We start from the raw sequence: 15882 nt of genomic DNA, 5'->3' as shown, positions 1-15882 counted from the left end.
TCTGTTGAAATCTGCAGTCTAATCCTGGACCCGCTCAGTTTATCTCAGGCAGGAACTGGATCTCCTTCCCCAGATGCTGCTTCAACCACGGCATTATCTTGAAGAGGTCAATGTGAAAGTCTCGAGCATCTGGAGGAGGCCTCCTCGTGTATCCTATTATTTTACACACATCTACGATGCCCCAAGACACCACACCAACCTGGTGATTAGAGAAGGAAACTGTCGCTTTGATCCTGATTCCCCAGCAAAGTTAGGCTCTTATAAATATCGGCAAACTGACCTGAAAGTAGCGCTTCTTTTTCTGCAGAAACAGGGACCCACCAGAATCGCCTAGAAAGAAACGCATTGAGCTGTTAGGTGATTCCGATGTTGGTCAAACTGTTAGGATTACTATGCAGAAGAGACCAGACCTTGGCAGGTGATAGCATCCTGATATCCTGCAGTTCCCCCAGAGCAGAGGAATCTGTCAGGTACAAACTCATCCAAAGTCACATCCGTGTGCTCCACAAGCTTCCTTGCCTTCTCCACACAGCCAAGCCTCTGCAGACAAATGATGCACTGTAACAAATCCCTGTTAACACAGTACTGATGATAAGATGAAAGCAGCGCTCACCTGACGCCCTGTATGAATATGTGTTTCTTTGCGTTTGTTGCTTCCTGAGATCTTATGATTGAAAAAAGCAGGAGTCTGCTCGAGCGTTAGTAACTCCACTCCTGGAACATTAATTTTATTCAGAATAAATTATCATTTATTCAACGATTTATCCTCAGTTTTGTGTCACACTATAACAGACTCATCACAAATCACGTTGTGGAGAAGGTAAAGGTCACGTACTGTGGTCTGCACAGGTAGAGTTGACTTTCTTCATGGCTCGGGAGCCTGGTACGGTGCATGGCAGGCAGATGGGTCTGTTGTACGGCACACAGACAATAAGCATGACAAGAGGATTAGAAACGCACACAATGTATAACTCGTCTTACCTGGCCATCCATGACAGTGGGATGCTCCTGTTTGTCTCCACCAGAGCTACATCATAGTCATAAAACTCTGAGACGTTTCTGTGTTTGAGTGCGCTGGTGCTGTAGCTGGGGTGCATGATCACTCTCTTAAATTTGACATTTGACTGGGAGGGTGGGAGACCTGAGGACAAACAACCACAGCCTATAACACAATGATTAGCACCTGCAGTTTATTCATTAAAAGCTAAACTAGGATTAAATACTCCTGTTGTGTTCGGGGCAAATCTGACTGATTTACAAATTAAAAAACTCAAAAATATTGTGTTTTACATCTGATTGCTTCAAGGCCTTATGACATCCTCCACACTATGCACTTGAACATATAAAAGTGATGAGCACCTCTTTCGTTCAATTTTGACTGTTTTTATCAATTTTGTTGCATCTGTGGTGCTCCCGGTCGAAAGGAAATGAATGGGAATCCACCCCCATACCCCCCCAGAACCCCCCCAGAACAATAAAGTAAGGGGTTGCACACAACTGGAGGGTTTTAATCAGGATTAAAAGATGACATTTTTATGTCATTTTTTTAGGATTTAGAAGCAAATTACAAAATTAACTGGGATTTCTTTTTAATTGATCGTGAATATTGAAACTAAATTACAATTTAAAAGAACGTATTAAAATTAAAACTTTATCAGCAATTAAAATGAAAAAGGATTAAAAAGAATATTAGAATTAAAAAGTAAATTCGATTAAATTAGATTATAATTTGTCACCCAGCTTTAAACTTGAGTAAGATAAAAAGGTAAATTAGAACTAAATTAGATAGAAATATGATCAAATAGAAAATAGGATAAAACACTATATTACTGATTAAGACTTTTTTTAGGGTTAAAAACCACCTGATTAGGATTTAAATTAAATTAGAATGAAAAAGTAAACAGAATTCATATTTAATGAGAATCTTAAGATTAAGATTAAACACTAAATAAGGTTTATAAAATGGGATTATACCAAAGTAATTCACTAACAGTTTTTTTTATTTTTATTATTGAGTCCATAGTAACATATTTATATTTTATAATTTCAGGATAGTCTGTGCAACGAACTATCCTGACTTTTTATGTAATTTCACACATTTATTATGTAGTTTCACTGGTCTGGCCACCTTATGATCTAAATGGGCTGTATGTAGCCCACAGTGTAAAATGATATTGACGCCCTGATCTACACATTTAAGAATTTTCCACAATAACCACTGACCATATTCTATGTCCAGCTGCCGTGGGACACTGCCCGTGCTTTCTCTGGCAAAGCAATGAGCAGCCGTCAGCACCCAGTTCTGGCTTACAATGGATCCAAAGCAGGACTTGTCCTTTCCCCATTCAGGCTACAGGGAAGGAAAATGTCAGTATGTAAAAATCCACTCGATAATATTGAACACAAAGAATTCCTTATTGAAATAAAGTTCTTACTGATTTCAGAGTCACGTGCCAGGGGGTGGTGTAAGCTCTCTTCCCGCCGTCCTGCTCATCCTTGGAGATGTCTTCCTGAGCCACCCCACACATGGTCACACTCTCGTCACCTGATTTATAGATTAAACAAATGAATGTTTCCACTTCAGTTTTTCACTTTTGTTTTTTTCAACAAACATGAAATGTGAAAGATAAATCACTAATGTTGTTTCATTTGGCTGTTTTGTGTTAGAGTGGAGGGTTGACTTCCACTTACTAATGATGCTGTTGAACACTTCTCCCAGTTTGTCATAATCTTTGAGGATGAACACGTGAGTCTCACCACGTTTTTTTGAGGCCAAAGAATTCAACTCCTCTTTATTCACCTTCTCCTTGACGCCAAACACATAGACGTCTGAAAGTGCACATGGAAGCATAAATGCAGATAAGTGCGCCAACTCCAGCTCAGCCTTTTTAATATGTTATTTCCATCACAATACCTAGCATTTTCTCATTTGTATGGTCTGGGTCTGGGTTACTATAACCCAGCAAATGCCGGATCTTTGTGAGGACAATCTTAGCCGATTTCCCTGTGTTGGAGTAACCTGTGAGTAGATAAACATTAAGACAGAATAAATGTTGACTTTTATTTTCTGATGATATTTTTACAGCACTTTTAAAACCAGCATTACAAAGTGCTTTTCCAGAAACACTTTGTGTTACAAGGTGATATATATAGTTCGCCTTGTAATCGGAAGATTGCCGGTTCGAGCCCCGGCTTGGACAGTCTCAGTCGTTGTGTCCTTGGGCAAGACACTTCACCCGTTGCCTACTGGTGGTGGTGGTCAGAGGGCCCGGTGGCGCCAGTGTCCGGCAGCCTCGCCTCTGTCAGTGCGCCCCAGGGTGGCTGTGGCTACAATGTAGCTTGCCATCACCTGTGTGTGAATGGGTGGATGACTGGATGTGTAAAGCGCTTTGGGGTCCTTAGGGACTAGTAAAGCGCTATATAAATATAGGCCATTTACCATTTATATATATATATATAAAGATGGTCCCAAATCCTTTGTAACGTCACTCAATGTATTCAGACTTTCATTCTATTCAGACTATATCATCTTACATATTCAGACTTAGTGTAATATATACAGCATTAAAACAGTGTCTCCGAGTGTTGTCACCATCTGTTGCTATGATGATGATGTTCTGGGTCTCATTAAATTGATTGTTGTTGCGCTTAAAGATGCTCATCCTCTCTTCGACGCGCTTTAGAGCACCGTGGATGTTGGTGCCTGTCTTGCGCCCGTGGCCTGTAAGTGAACAAACAAAGAGGAATAAATCACTATGGAAATAAATGCATCACAGTTGTGATGCTATGCAGACTGACTCAGATCAAAAGACGTGGTTTTCCAATAAAGGCAGAACAAGCAGAGTCATACTCGTGTAGTTAAAATCCATGATGCTCCAGATGACGTCGTCAATGTTACCACTTTCTTCGTCTATGATGTCGACGATGTCTTTGGCCTCGGTGGCAAAAGACAACACGTGGAAATTCAACTTTACATCGTAACTGTCCAGCTGGAGAAAAAATGAAGAACATGAGTGGGTTTCTTACTCGCTGAAAGAGGAAGACACATAAACTAGGATCATAAGTGCATCAAGGATTTCACTGTTGGGTCTCAGGTCGTCACGCTGAGCTGTTTCAATGCTGACCTTTCTGATCAGAGCAATGGTGGCATCCCTGGATTTCTCAAACTCCTCCCTTTCGATGCTTCCTGATGTGTCCAGTAAGATGTAGATGTGCATACGGCTGACTTCAGCCACGCGGAAGGTTCGGCCAAAGGAAATGCTTTCCTCTTAAACACACAAAGTGGATTTTTCTTTTTTTTTGGCTTTTTGTTACTGATTATGTGTATTCCAATTATATCAACATGTGCTTAACATTTCATGGTAACCACCTTTCTTTTTGTCATCAGGTGACAGTACATCCATTAGTCCTGCAAGTGATCCCGTCATGGCTGCAGCCACAGCACTGGGGGAGTCAAAGGTATTTGGACCTGTGACAAAGCAACACATTGTTAATTTGCTGTCATGATGCTCAATTTTCTTTTCTTTTTTTGTTATTAAAGAATTAATGTCCTGTGAAATTATAGACAGAAAACTAAATTTTAAGCACCATGGCAACGTGGTTTTGATCCGCTCCATTCCCGGTGCTCCAGACAGAACCTTTCAGCCGACCCGAGCAGATCCAGACCGGTCTGACACCGGTAAGTCAACTTTTCACCCCTGAAGAACCGGCCTCCTGACCTCAGGGCACCGGGTGGGATCCCCGGGTCGTCACAGTCATCAGCTGAATTTGCAAACAGATGCAAAAAATATAAAATAGTGATTTCTGGGAATTTCAGCATCTTTGAAAAGGCTTTTCATGTTTTCACTATTACAGTGACTAAAGAATTAGGTTTTATTATAAAAAAAGCAACTATGTAGCATGTTGAAATTATGCAAATGGTCTTTTTGAGACATCAGAATATTTGCACGTCACAATGAAATAATATTATCATTGCAGTGTAAACTGCAGCATAAGCAAGTGTGATAAACTGGAAGAAGACCCGTGCAAACGTAAGTGGAGTTCCTTAAAATTATATGATTCATACAGAAAGATTTGCTTTTTAATTTCTTCTTTTCTCACCATGGTTGTTACAGATGGGAGTTTCTCCCGTCCACTCCCCAGAGAGAGTGCAGTTTCTCTCAGCTGAGCCATACAGGGTGAAGCCTTCCTGGCAGGAGAAGCTCTGTGTCGCCCCAACAGCAAACCACTGGTCCCTGGGCCAGAAGTCACCATGATCCAGCTGCAGCTGAGCCGGACACAGCACGTCTGGGTGAGAGGAAGATGTATGTGCACACCAGAATGGGACCGCTTTCATGTGTGTATGATACCGAAGGCATCATCATCATCAACATTACCTTTGCATGTGGCCCTAGATGCAAGCCTCCCACTGGCTAGTCTCATGGGCGACCACTCCCCATGTTCTTCACATGTCCTGTAGCTAACTGGGGACGGGTATTTCTCTGGACCGCAGTGATAGGTCAGCACGCTGCCCACCAGCCCTCCCTGGTGAGGAAACAAACAGTTGTTTAAATAAATAGATTAGGTAACATGAGGTTTTCCAGTAAAGCCATGTCCCTGTTGCATCACTTGGATTTTATTTTCTTTTTTTGTTTTTTTATCATAATCAGAAAATTCTAATTCTTCTGTTGTCAGCAACGTTAAAACTGCACTAAAACTATGAGAACTAAAACTGAATATTTACACTATTTAAAATGCTGTACATTTGCATTTTACTTAAACCTCTCCCCCAGGTGCACATATTACTTTTGTTACCTTGGAGTAGGTGACATGTCCACCTTTGATGCTCTCTGTGACCGAGCAGTTCACGGGCTCTTCATCATCGTACGTTTCATATACATAGTCGTAGTCGGTCTTTTGCAGGGACCCTAGAGCGCACGCAGTAAAACTGTGGGTAACAAACATGCAGCTCTGCACGCACACATGTGGCACCAGTCCACACACATCTGACACAATCAAATGCACTTAAAAGTGAAATGCTCACCTCTATGGACCAACACGAGGAGGAGGATCCATAGTATAGACCTGGGGTGCATGGCTGGTCTCTGTAGCAACTTCTTTTTTACCTTTAAGTAACAGAAGCCGCAACAACAGTGTTTCTATTGACATGCAGTCAGTTCCTTTATTTGATGACTGATTACCCATTAACACAGAGGACCTAACGGGAAGAGGAGGCATTGAGCAATTTAGGACAGAGGACAAATAAAGTCACTCACTTTTAGTTTTGATCTCTTTCTCTTTCTTCAGGATTATCTGAGGTCTTGTTCTATTCAGTGACACATTTGAAATACTTAGTGAACACAAACCAGACACCAAACTGGTCACTGTGTCAGAGAATTTAAACTGTTAAAAAAATAAATGACTTGTTGGCTTATAATCTGTCAAACAAATATGTCAAACATGTCTCTCATGAATGATATTGAGTCATTTTGACCAGAAAGAGCATTCCTATCACAAGATAGAAGCTACAATCAGCTTTTTGGAAAAAAATATTTTCAAAACAGATCTGACCAAGAGGGCAGAAGGGATTAGAACAAATGTAACATAACAATTCTATAAACACACTTTAAGGGACCAAAAAGGACTGGATTCATTATAATGTATGTAAAACAATGCAGAGTCATAAAGATACTTTCAAAACAGGTCATTTTATATACAGTATAAGATGCAAATATGAAACCAAAAAATCACCTGAATAAATGTCCTACTTTGAGTTTGTCTCCACCTGCTGGGCGGTGGCGTGTTTAGGGTGGAGGATGTAGTTGCAGCTGTCCTGCAGGTGGAGGTGGTGCCGGACAAGCAGAGCAGCAGATTTGTGAGTGTTTTGGACTTGAATTAAAAAGACTGATGAGGCTGCTGTGTGATCTAGAGACAAGTATAAGGATGTGTATGAAGATTGGGTCTAGCTGTATTGCTCAGGCTGCGCTACAGCATCTATTCACAGGTGCGATCCCACTACTGAGCGACACGGGGGCTTTGACCTGCTCCGTCTCCGACCTGGGCCGGTGCACCCCTCCTTAGGTGACCTGGTGATCCCAGGCTCCCCCAGGATCACCATATCAATGCCGAACGTAATGCGGACACCCGATCGACATAGCCTGCTGCAGCTCAGAGCTCCTGAGCTCAAACGATCCTCAAACCTCAGCCTCCCGGTAGCTTGGATTACAGGCACGCGCCAACGCACCCGGCGTGAAGCACTTACGTTAACAGGGCTTTTAACCATGTCTGAGGTAACATCATGACACTAACCTGCTGCCCATCATTAGCAAAGTTGTAATGATGGGCAGCAAAGATGAGCAATGAATGGTGCACAATTGTTATATGCAAGTTTTTAGAAAGCTCGTGGTTAACCCAAGAGTATTTTGTCACAATATCAAGAAGAGTAAAGCTTCAATGTCAGAAGTGGGATTCAAAGCCACACCTCCAGGGGTGACTGCAACCTGAACGCAGCGTCTTAGACCGCTCAGCCATTCTGACATTGCAGTGCCAGTTTGGTGGAGGTTACCACTGTTAGATACTTTGGAAGAAACACACATTATCCTTCTCATAACACATATAGCAGCTGTTCAGCCATGGAAACGTAGTGCGAATAATCTACAATGTCATCCATACTGATCATTTGGCTGAATACTTTTAGACAGGTTGCCATGACATGACAGTTTACGCAGTTTCACATCGGTTCCATGGTGTAATGGTTAGCACTCTGGACTTTGAATCCAGCGATCCGTGTTCAAATCTCGGTGGGACCTGCTTATTGGGAGGTGAAACCATACTGCATGTCACATAGTGATAACTTGTTTTTGGTCGCCAAACGGGCGAAGGCACTGCGTTCAGGTCGCAGTCTCCTCTGAAGGCGTTTGTTCGAATATAGCAGCTGTTCAGCCATGTAAACACATACTACGAAGCTCGTGGCGCCCACTTTCTGTGCTGACTTTGAGGTCGGAAGAGGTTTGGAGCTGTACAGTTAGTGAGTCAGCAGAGTGTTTGTGACTTTTGCGCACAAGCGCACCTCAGCACTCGGATACTCCAATCTGTAACTTTGTGTGGGTTGTAACTGAATTTCAGACAGCTCTTTAGTACCACATAGTGACTGACAAGTGAAGGAACTCTTTAGTGATTGACAAGTGTTTTGTAAAGGCAGACGTCATGGTTAGCTGCTTGATTTTATAAAGCTCTCACAGAAAACACAAGTCATACAGAAATTCAATGTGCCAGAGAAGACATGCAGTATGGTTTCACCCCCCAAAAATCAGGTCCCACCGATTTCACCAGATTTCACTCCATAAGAGTTTCCTCTTTTCAAAACTCTCCCAATTCATCCAGTGACCCTGCTTGGCCAGCGCTATGGCTCTGGCGTGTCTTACTGTTTCCTCCTTTCGACACACCTCCTCCACCACCATTTTTTGACGTTCGGTTACAGATGCCTGTTGCCACCGAGGTTGCCAAGACCAAATCCTTCTCTGCCCCGTTGGACGCGACCCACCATGTCATTATGGCTCAGAGCCGATTTGGCCTGTAGCACAGACGTGGCTGTGGTCCACTTCCTCCCTGTTGCTAGGGTGGGAGCAGCGCCCCTCACTATGGGGTCCCGGGAGTCCTTGAGTGACATCTCAAGCCTCACTCAAGGAGTGCAGTGTTGTTAATCCGCCTGAGGTCATTAGCCAAGTTTTGCCTTCGTTTGTCAAGTTGCCAGGTATCATTGAGGTCTACATTATACCACCGTCCCAGGCTCTTGATGGACATCTCTTAGACTGTTGGAATTGGTTCTCCACTGATATAGAATTGCCAGTTTCAAGTGTATTTTGTCACAACAGTAAGAAGTCTCCAAAGGTTGATTCTGTTCATCTGAATGTAGCGTTTTCAGTGGGAAAAATGTCTCGTCACTGATCCAAGTGACTTCTTCAGTGTCAGCTGACTGCAGGTTTCCCCAATCTTATAAACAGTATATTTGCATAATGACTGAAAGTAGCCCCCTGAAGGAACAGTGGGCTTGGAGGTCAGTTCCTTCATCACGATTATGCAAATTCTCATGACCATTGATCAACAAGCACTGATCAAAGATACATGAGTAGAAGGAAGAAAGAAGTGCCAAGATACAATTGTCAGAAGTGGGATTCGAACCCACGCCTCCAGGTGAGACTGCGACCTGAACGCAGCGCCTTAGACCGCTCGGCCATCCTGACACATTGCAACAGCCAACTAGTTGAATAATCCCACGCAGTTGCTGATTTCCATTTGACATACTTGTATGTTAAGTGCATGTAATAAACAAATAAAAATAATTACTAAGAAAATATATTGATTTAAAAGTTTGTGTTAAATGTTGTAAGTCAGATCGAAATAGAAAGATCAGGTGTGGTGGACAGGAATGATTAGATGTCAACAACTTGATTGGATGGCCAAAGTGTGAAATGTGACGTCCTGTGAGGGAAGCGTGAAAAAGCGTGAGCAGGTATAAAAAGACATTCTGGGTTCTTCTATTTTGTCTTTTGCGAGATGAGCAGTTGGGAAGGTTGGATCTAAGAGGTTCACAGTTGAAAGTTCAAGCAGACACGCTAGAGGGGGAACCACAGCCCAACCTGTGAACTGGTTTCAAATGAATGCCCAGCTGCTTTCCTGTTGGGTGATTTTCATCAACACAGAACACGGGGATAAATACATTTTTGGTTCCATCCTCTCTCCTCACCAAGGAAATGTCCTACTTTGAGTTTGTCTCCACCTGCTGGGCGGTGGCGTGTTTAGAGTGGAGGATGTAGTTGCAGCTGTCCTGCAGGTGGAGGTGGTGCCGGACAAGCAGAGCAGCAGATTTGTGAGTGTTTTGGACTTGAATTAAAAAGACCAAGACATGCTGATGAGGCTGCTGTGTGATCTAGAGACAAGTATAAGGATGTGTATAAAGATTGGGTCTAGCTGTATTGCTCAGGCTGCGCTACAGCATCTATTCACAGGTGCGATCCCACTACTGAGCGACACGGGGGCTTTGACCTGCTCCGTCTCCGACCTGGGCCGGTGTACCCCTCCTTAGGTGACCTGGTGGTCTCAGGCTCCCCCAGGATCACCATATCAATGCCGAACGCAATGCGGACACCCGATCGACATAGCCTGCTGCAGCTCAGAGCTCCTGAGCTCAAACGATCCTCAAACCTCAGCCTCCCGGTAGCTTGGATTACAGGCACGCGCCAACGCACCCGGCGAGAAGCACTTACGTTAACAGGGCTTTTAACCATGTCTGAGGTAACATCATGACACTATCCTGCTGCCCATCATTAGCAAAGTTGTAATGATGGGCAGCAAAGATGAGCAATGAATGGTGCACAATTGTTATATGCAAGTTTTTAGAAAGCTCGTGGTTAACCCAAGAGTATTTTGTCACAATATCAAGAAGAGTAAAGCTTCAATGTCAGAAGTGGGATTCAAAGCCAGACCTCCAGGGGAGACTGCAACCTGAACGCAGCGTCTTAGACCGCTCAGCCATTCTGAGATTGCAGTGCCAGTTTGGTGGAGGTTACCACTGTTAGATACTTTGGAAGAAACACACATTATCCTTCTCATAACACATATAGCAGCTGTTCAGCCATGGAAACGTAGTGTGAATAATCTACAATGTCATCCATACTGATCATTTGGCTGAATACTTTTAGGCAGGTTGCCATGACATGACAGTTCACACAGTTTCACATCGGTTCCATGGTGTAATGGTTAGCACTCTGGACTTTGAATCCAGCGATCTGCGTTCAAATCTCGGTGGGACCTGCTTATTGGGAGGTGAAACCATACTGCATGTCACATAGTGGTAACTTGTTTTTGGTCGCCAAGCGGGCGAAGGCACTGCGTTCAGGTCGCAGTCTCCTCTGAAGGCGTTTGTTCGAATATAGCAGCTATTCAGCCATGTAAACACATACTACGAAGCTCGTGGCGCCCACTTTCTGTGCTGACTTTGAGGTCGGAGGAGGTTTGGAGCTGTACAGTTAGTGAGTCAGCAGAGTGTTTGTGACTTTTGCGCACAAGCGCACCTCAGCACTCGGATACTCCAATCTGTAACTTTGTGTGGGTTGTAACTGAATTTCGTTGACCGCGGCCCTGCAGAGGGAGGCAACGAAAGTTGGATTAAGAATCAGTGCCAAAAAAACCAAGGTACTCCGAGTTGGCTATGCACGTGCCCGCATTCCTGTCATGATCAACCAACAACGTGCTGAAGAGGTGGAGAATTTTACATATCTTGGCAGCATCATCTCGAATGACGGGGTCTCTGATCGGGATGTCGACGGCAGAGTAGGGAAGGCAGTTGGTGTCCTGCGACGTCTCCAACCTATTTGGAACTCGACCTCCCTGAATGTAAGGGTCAAGATCAGACTACTGAACTCTATAGTCTTCCCTACTGCACGTTACGCTAGTGAAACCTGGCGCTCAACAAGTGCAATTATTCAACACCTGAATGTGCTTCAACAACGTGGCTTGCGGCGAATCCTGAGAATTTCCTACCGGGACCGAATAACAAATGAGGAGGTCCTACGAAGAGCAGGCACCCGCCCATTAGCCGATGTTGTTGCAGAAAGGTGCTTTCGCTTTGCGGGACATATTTTACACCTACCCCCTCATCGCCCAGCTAAGATTACCATGACATGGCGTCCACGCACTGGCAAGCGAAAGCAAGGCCGACCAAAGATCACATGGCGTCGAACATTTATGGACGATCTGAGAACTGTCGACATTGCCTGGGACGAAGCTGAAGCAGTCGCTGCTGACCGACATCGATGGAGATCACTAGCTGCCCGATGCGCCGCTCGGCGTAGGAGGAACATAGTACTAAGTAAAGTAACTGAATTTCAGACAGCTCTTTAGTACCACATAGTGACTGACAAGTGAAGGAACTCTTTAGTGATTGACAAGTGTTTTGTAAAGGCAGACGTCATGGTTAGCTGCTTGATTTTATAAAGCTCTCACAGAAAACACAAGTCACACAGAAATTCAATGTGCCAGAGAAGACATGCAGTATGGTTTCACCCCCCAAAAATCAGGTCCCACCGATTTCACCAGATTTCACTCCATAAGAGTTTCCTCTTTTCAAAACTCTCCCAATTCATCCAGTGACCCTGCTTGGCCAGCGCTATGGCTCTGGCGTGTCTTACTGTTTCCTCCTTTCGACACACCTCCTCCACCACCATTTTTTGACGTTCGGTTACAGATGCCTGTTGCCACCGAGGTTGCCAAGACCAAATCCTTCTCTGCCCCGTTGGACGCGACCCACCATGTCATTATGGCTCAGAGCCGATTTGGCCTGTAGCACAGACGTGGCTGTGGTCCACTTCCTCCCTGTTGCTAGGGTGGGAGCAGCGCCCCTCACTATGGGGTCCCGGGAGTCCTTGAGTGACATCTCAAGCCTCACTCAAGGAGTGCAGTGTTGTTAATCCGCCTGAGGTCATTAGCCAAGTTTTGCCTTCGTTTGTCAAGTTGCCAGGTATCATTGAGGTCTACATTATACCACCGTCCCAGGCTCTTGATGGACATCTCTTAGACTGTTGGAATTGGTTCTCCACTGATATAGAATTGCCAGTTTCAAGTGTATTTTGTCACAACAGTAAGAAGTCTCCAAAGGTTGATTCTGTTCATCTGAATGTAGCGTTTTCAGTGGGAAAAATGTCTCGTCACTCATCCAAGTGACTTCTTCAGTGTCAGCTGACTGCAGGTTTCCCCAATCTTATAAACAGTATATTTGCATAATGACTGAAAGCAGCCCCCTGAAGGAACAGTGGGCTTGGAGGTCAGTTCCTTCATCACGATTATGCAAATTCTCATGACCATTGATCAACAAGCACTGATCAAAGACCCATGAGTAGAAGGAAGAAAGAAGTGCCAAGATACAATTGTCAGAAGTGGGATTCGAACCCACGCCTCCAGGTGAGACTGCGACCTGAACGCAGCGCCTTAGACCGCTCGGCCATCCTGACACATTGCAGCAGCCAACTAGTTGAATAATCCCACGCAGTTGCTGATTTCCATTTGACATACTTGTATGTTAAGTGCATGTAATAAACAAATAAAAATAATTACTAAGAAAATATATTGATTTAAAAGTTTGTGTTAAATGTTGTAAGTCAGATCGAAATAGAAAGATCAGGTGTGGTGGACAGGAATGATTAGATGTCAACAACTTGATTGGATGGCCAAAGTGTGAAATGTGACGTCCTGTGAGGGAAGCGTGAAAAAGCGTGAGCAGGTATAAAAAGACATTCTGGGTTCTTCTATTTTGTCTTTTGCGAGATGAGCAGTTGGGAAGGTTGGATCTAAGAGGTTCACAGTTGAAAGTTCAAGCAGACACGCTAGAGGGGGAACCACAGCCCAACCTGTGAACTGGTTTCAAATGAATGCCCAGCTGCTTTCCTGTTGGGTGATTTTCATCAACACAGAACACGGGGATAAATGCATTTTTGGTTCCATCCTCTCTCCTCACCAAGGAAATGTCCTACTTTGAGTTTGTCTCCACCTGCTGGGCGGTGGCGTGTTTAGAGTGGAGGATGTAGTTGCAGCTGTCCTGCAGGTGGAGGTGGTGCCGGACAAGCAGAGCAGCAGATTTGTGAGTGTTTTGGACTTGAATTAAAAAGACCAAGACATGCTGATGAGGCTGCTGTGTGATCTAGAGACAAGTATAAGGATGTGTATAAAGATTGGGTCTAGCTGTATTGCTCAGGCTGCGCTACAGCATCTATTCACAGGTGCGATCCCACTACTGAGCGACACGGGGGCTTTGACCTGGGCCGGTGCACCCCTCCTTAGGTGACCTGGTGGTCTCAGGCTCCCCCAGGATCACCATATCAATGCCGAACGCAATGCGGACACCCGATCGACATAGCCTGCTGCAGCTCAGAGCTCCTGAGCTCAAACAATCCTCAAACCTCAGCCTCGCGGTAGCTTGGATTACAGGCACGCGCCACCGCACCCGGCGTGAAGCACTTACGTTAACAGGGCTTTTAACCATATCTGAGGTAACATCATGACACTAACCTGCTGCCCATCATTAGCAAAGTTGTAATGATGGGCAGCAAAGATGAGGAATGAATGGTGCACAATTGTTATATGCAAGTTTTTAGAAAGCTCGTGGTTAACCCAAGAGTATTTTGTCACAATATCAAGAAGAGTAAAGCTTCAATGTCAGAAGTGGGATTCAAAGCCACACCTCCAGGGGAGACTGCAACCTGAGACCGCCTTAGACCGCTCAGTCATTCTGACATTGCAGTGCCAGGTTGGTGGAGGTTACCACTGTTAGATACTTTGGAAGAAACACACATTATCCTTCTCATAACACATATAGCAGCTGTTCAGCCATGGAAACGTAGTGCGAATAATCTACAATGTCATCCATACTGATCATTTGGCTGAATACTTTTAGGCAGGTTGCCATGACATGACAGTTCACACAGTTTCACATCGGTTCCATGGTGTAATGGTTAGCACTCTGGACTTTGAATCCAGCGATCCGCGTTCAAATCTCGGTGGGACCTGCTTATTGGGAGGTGAAACCATACTGCATGTCACATAGTGATAACTTGTTTTTGGTCGCCAAGCGGGCGAAGGCACTGCGTTCAGGTCGCAGTCTCCTCTGAAGGCGTTTGTTCGAATATAGCAGCTGTTCAGCCATGTAAACACATACTACGAAGCTCGTGGCGCCCACTTTCTGTGCTGACTTTGAGGTCGGAAGAGGTTTGGAGCTGTACAGTTAGTGAGTCAGCAGAGTGTTTGTGACTTTTGCGCACAAGCGCACCTCAGCACTCGGATACTCCAATCTGTAACTTTGTGTGGGTTGTAACTGAATTTCAGACAGCTCTTTAGTACCACATAGTGACTGACAAGTGAAGGAACTCTTTAGTGATTGACAAGTGTTTTGTAAAGGCAGACGTCATGGTTAGCTGCTTGATTTTATAAAGCTCTCACAGAAAACACAAGTCACACAGAAATTCAATGTGCCAGAGAAGACATGCAGTATGGTTTCACCCCCCAAAAATCAGGTCCCACCGATTTCACCAGATTTCACTCCATAAGAGTTTCCTCTTTTCAAAACTCTCCCAATTCATCCAGTGACCCTGCTTGGCCAGCGCTATGGCTCTGGCGTGTCTTACTGTTTCCTCCTTTCGACACACCTCCTCCACCACCATTTTTTGACGTTCGGTTACAGATGCCTGTTGCCACCGAGGTTGCCAAGACCAAATCCTTCTCTGCCCCGTTGGACGCGACCCACCATGTCATTATGGCTCAGAGCCGATTTGGCCTGTAGCACAGACGTGGCTGTGGTCCACTTCCTCCCTGTTGCTAGGGTGGGAGCAGCGCCCCTCACTATGGGGTCCCGGGAGTCCTTGAGTGACATCTCAAGCCTCACTCAAGGAGTGCAGTGTTGTTAATCCGCCTGAGGTCATTAGCCAAGTTTTGCCTTCGTTTGTCAAGTTGCCAGGTATCATTGAGGTCTACATTATACCACCGTCCCAGGCTCTTGATGGACATCTCTTAGACTGTTGGAATTGGTTCTCCACTGATATAGAATTGCCAGTTTCAAGTGTATTTTGTCACAACAGTAAGAAGTCTCCAAAGGTTGATTCTGTTCATCTGAATGTAGCGTTTTCAGTGGGAAAAATGTCTCGTCACTCATCCAAGTGACTTCTTCAGTGTCAGCTGACTGCAGGTTTCCCCAATCTTATAAACAGTATATTTGCATAATGACTGAAAGTAGCCCCCTGAAGGAACAGTGGGCTTGGAGGTCAGTTCCTTCATCACGATTATGCAAATTCTCATGACCATTGATCAACAACCACTGATCAAAGATACATGAGTAGAAGGAAGAAAGAAGTGCCAAGA

At 44.6% G+C, this 15882-nt stretch overlaps 1 protein-coding gene and 1 long non-coding RNA gene across 2 annotated transcripts; one reads left to right on the top strand and one right to left on the bottom strand.

The window, feature by feature from the left end:
• Positions 1 to 23: 23 nt before the first annotated feature.
• Positions 24 to 6115, bottom strand: LOC309687476 (complement C2). The gene is made up of 19 exons (XM_082502477.1): positions 6023 to 6115; positions 5794 to 5906; positions 5376 to 5523; positions 5101 to 5286; positions 4588 to 4761; positions 4370 to 4468; positions 4125 to 4267; positions 3851 to 3989; positions 3593 to 3721; positions 2915 to 3019; positions 2692 to 2829; positions 2436 to 2545; positions 2224 to 2350; positions 982 to 1141; positions 836 to 909; positions 614 to 714; positions 411 to 540; positions 281 to 330; positions 24 to 199 (listed from the first exon to the last, which is right to left on the bottom strand). Exons 1-19 carry the CDS (start codon positions 6072 to 6074, stop codon positions 35 to 37), a joined length of 2343 nt encoding a protein of 780 aa, XP_082358603.1. The 5' UTR covers positions 6075 to 6115; the 3' UTR covers positions 24 to 34.
• On the top strand, positions 4624 to 5188 carry LOC309687480. The gene is made up of 3 exons (XR_014270778.1): positions 4624 to 4678; positions 4978 to 5030; positions 5115 to 5188. It is a non-coding gene; the product is annotated as an uncharacterized lncRNA (long non-coding RNA).
• Positions 6116 to 15882: the final 9767 nt, after the last annotated feature.

The sequence above is a fragment of the Aulonocara stuartgranti genome (genome assembly GCF_965226115.1).
Source record: "Aulonocara stuartgranti genome assembly, chromosome: 14".
Classification (NCBI taxonomy): Eukaryota; Metazoa; Chordata; class Actinopteri; order Cichliformes; family Cichlidae; genus Aulonocara; species Aulonocara stuartgranti.
The sequence above is the reverse complement of the archived record's forward strand: the minus strand, read 5'-3'. Positions and strand labels throughout refer to the sequence as shown.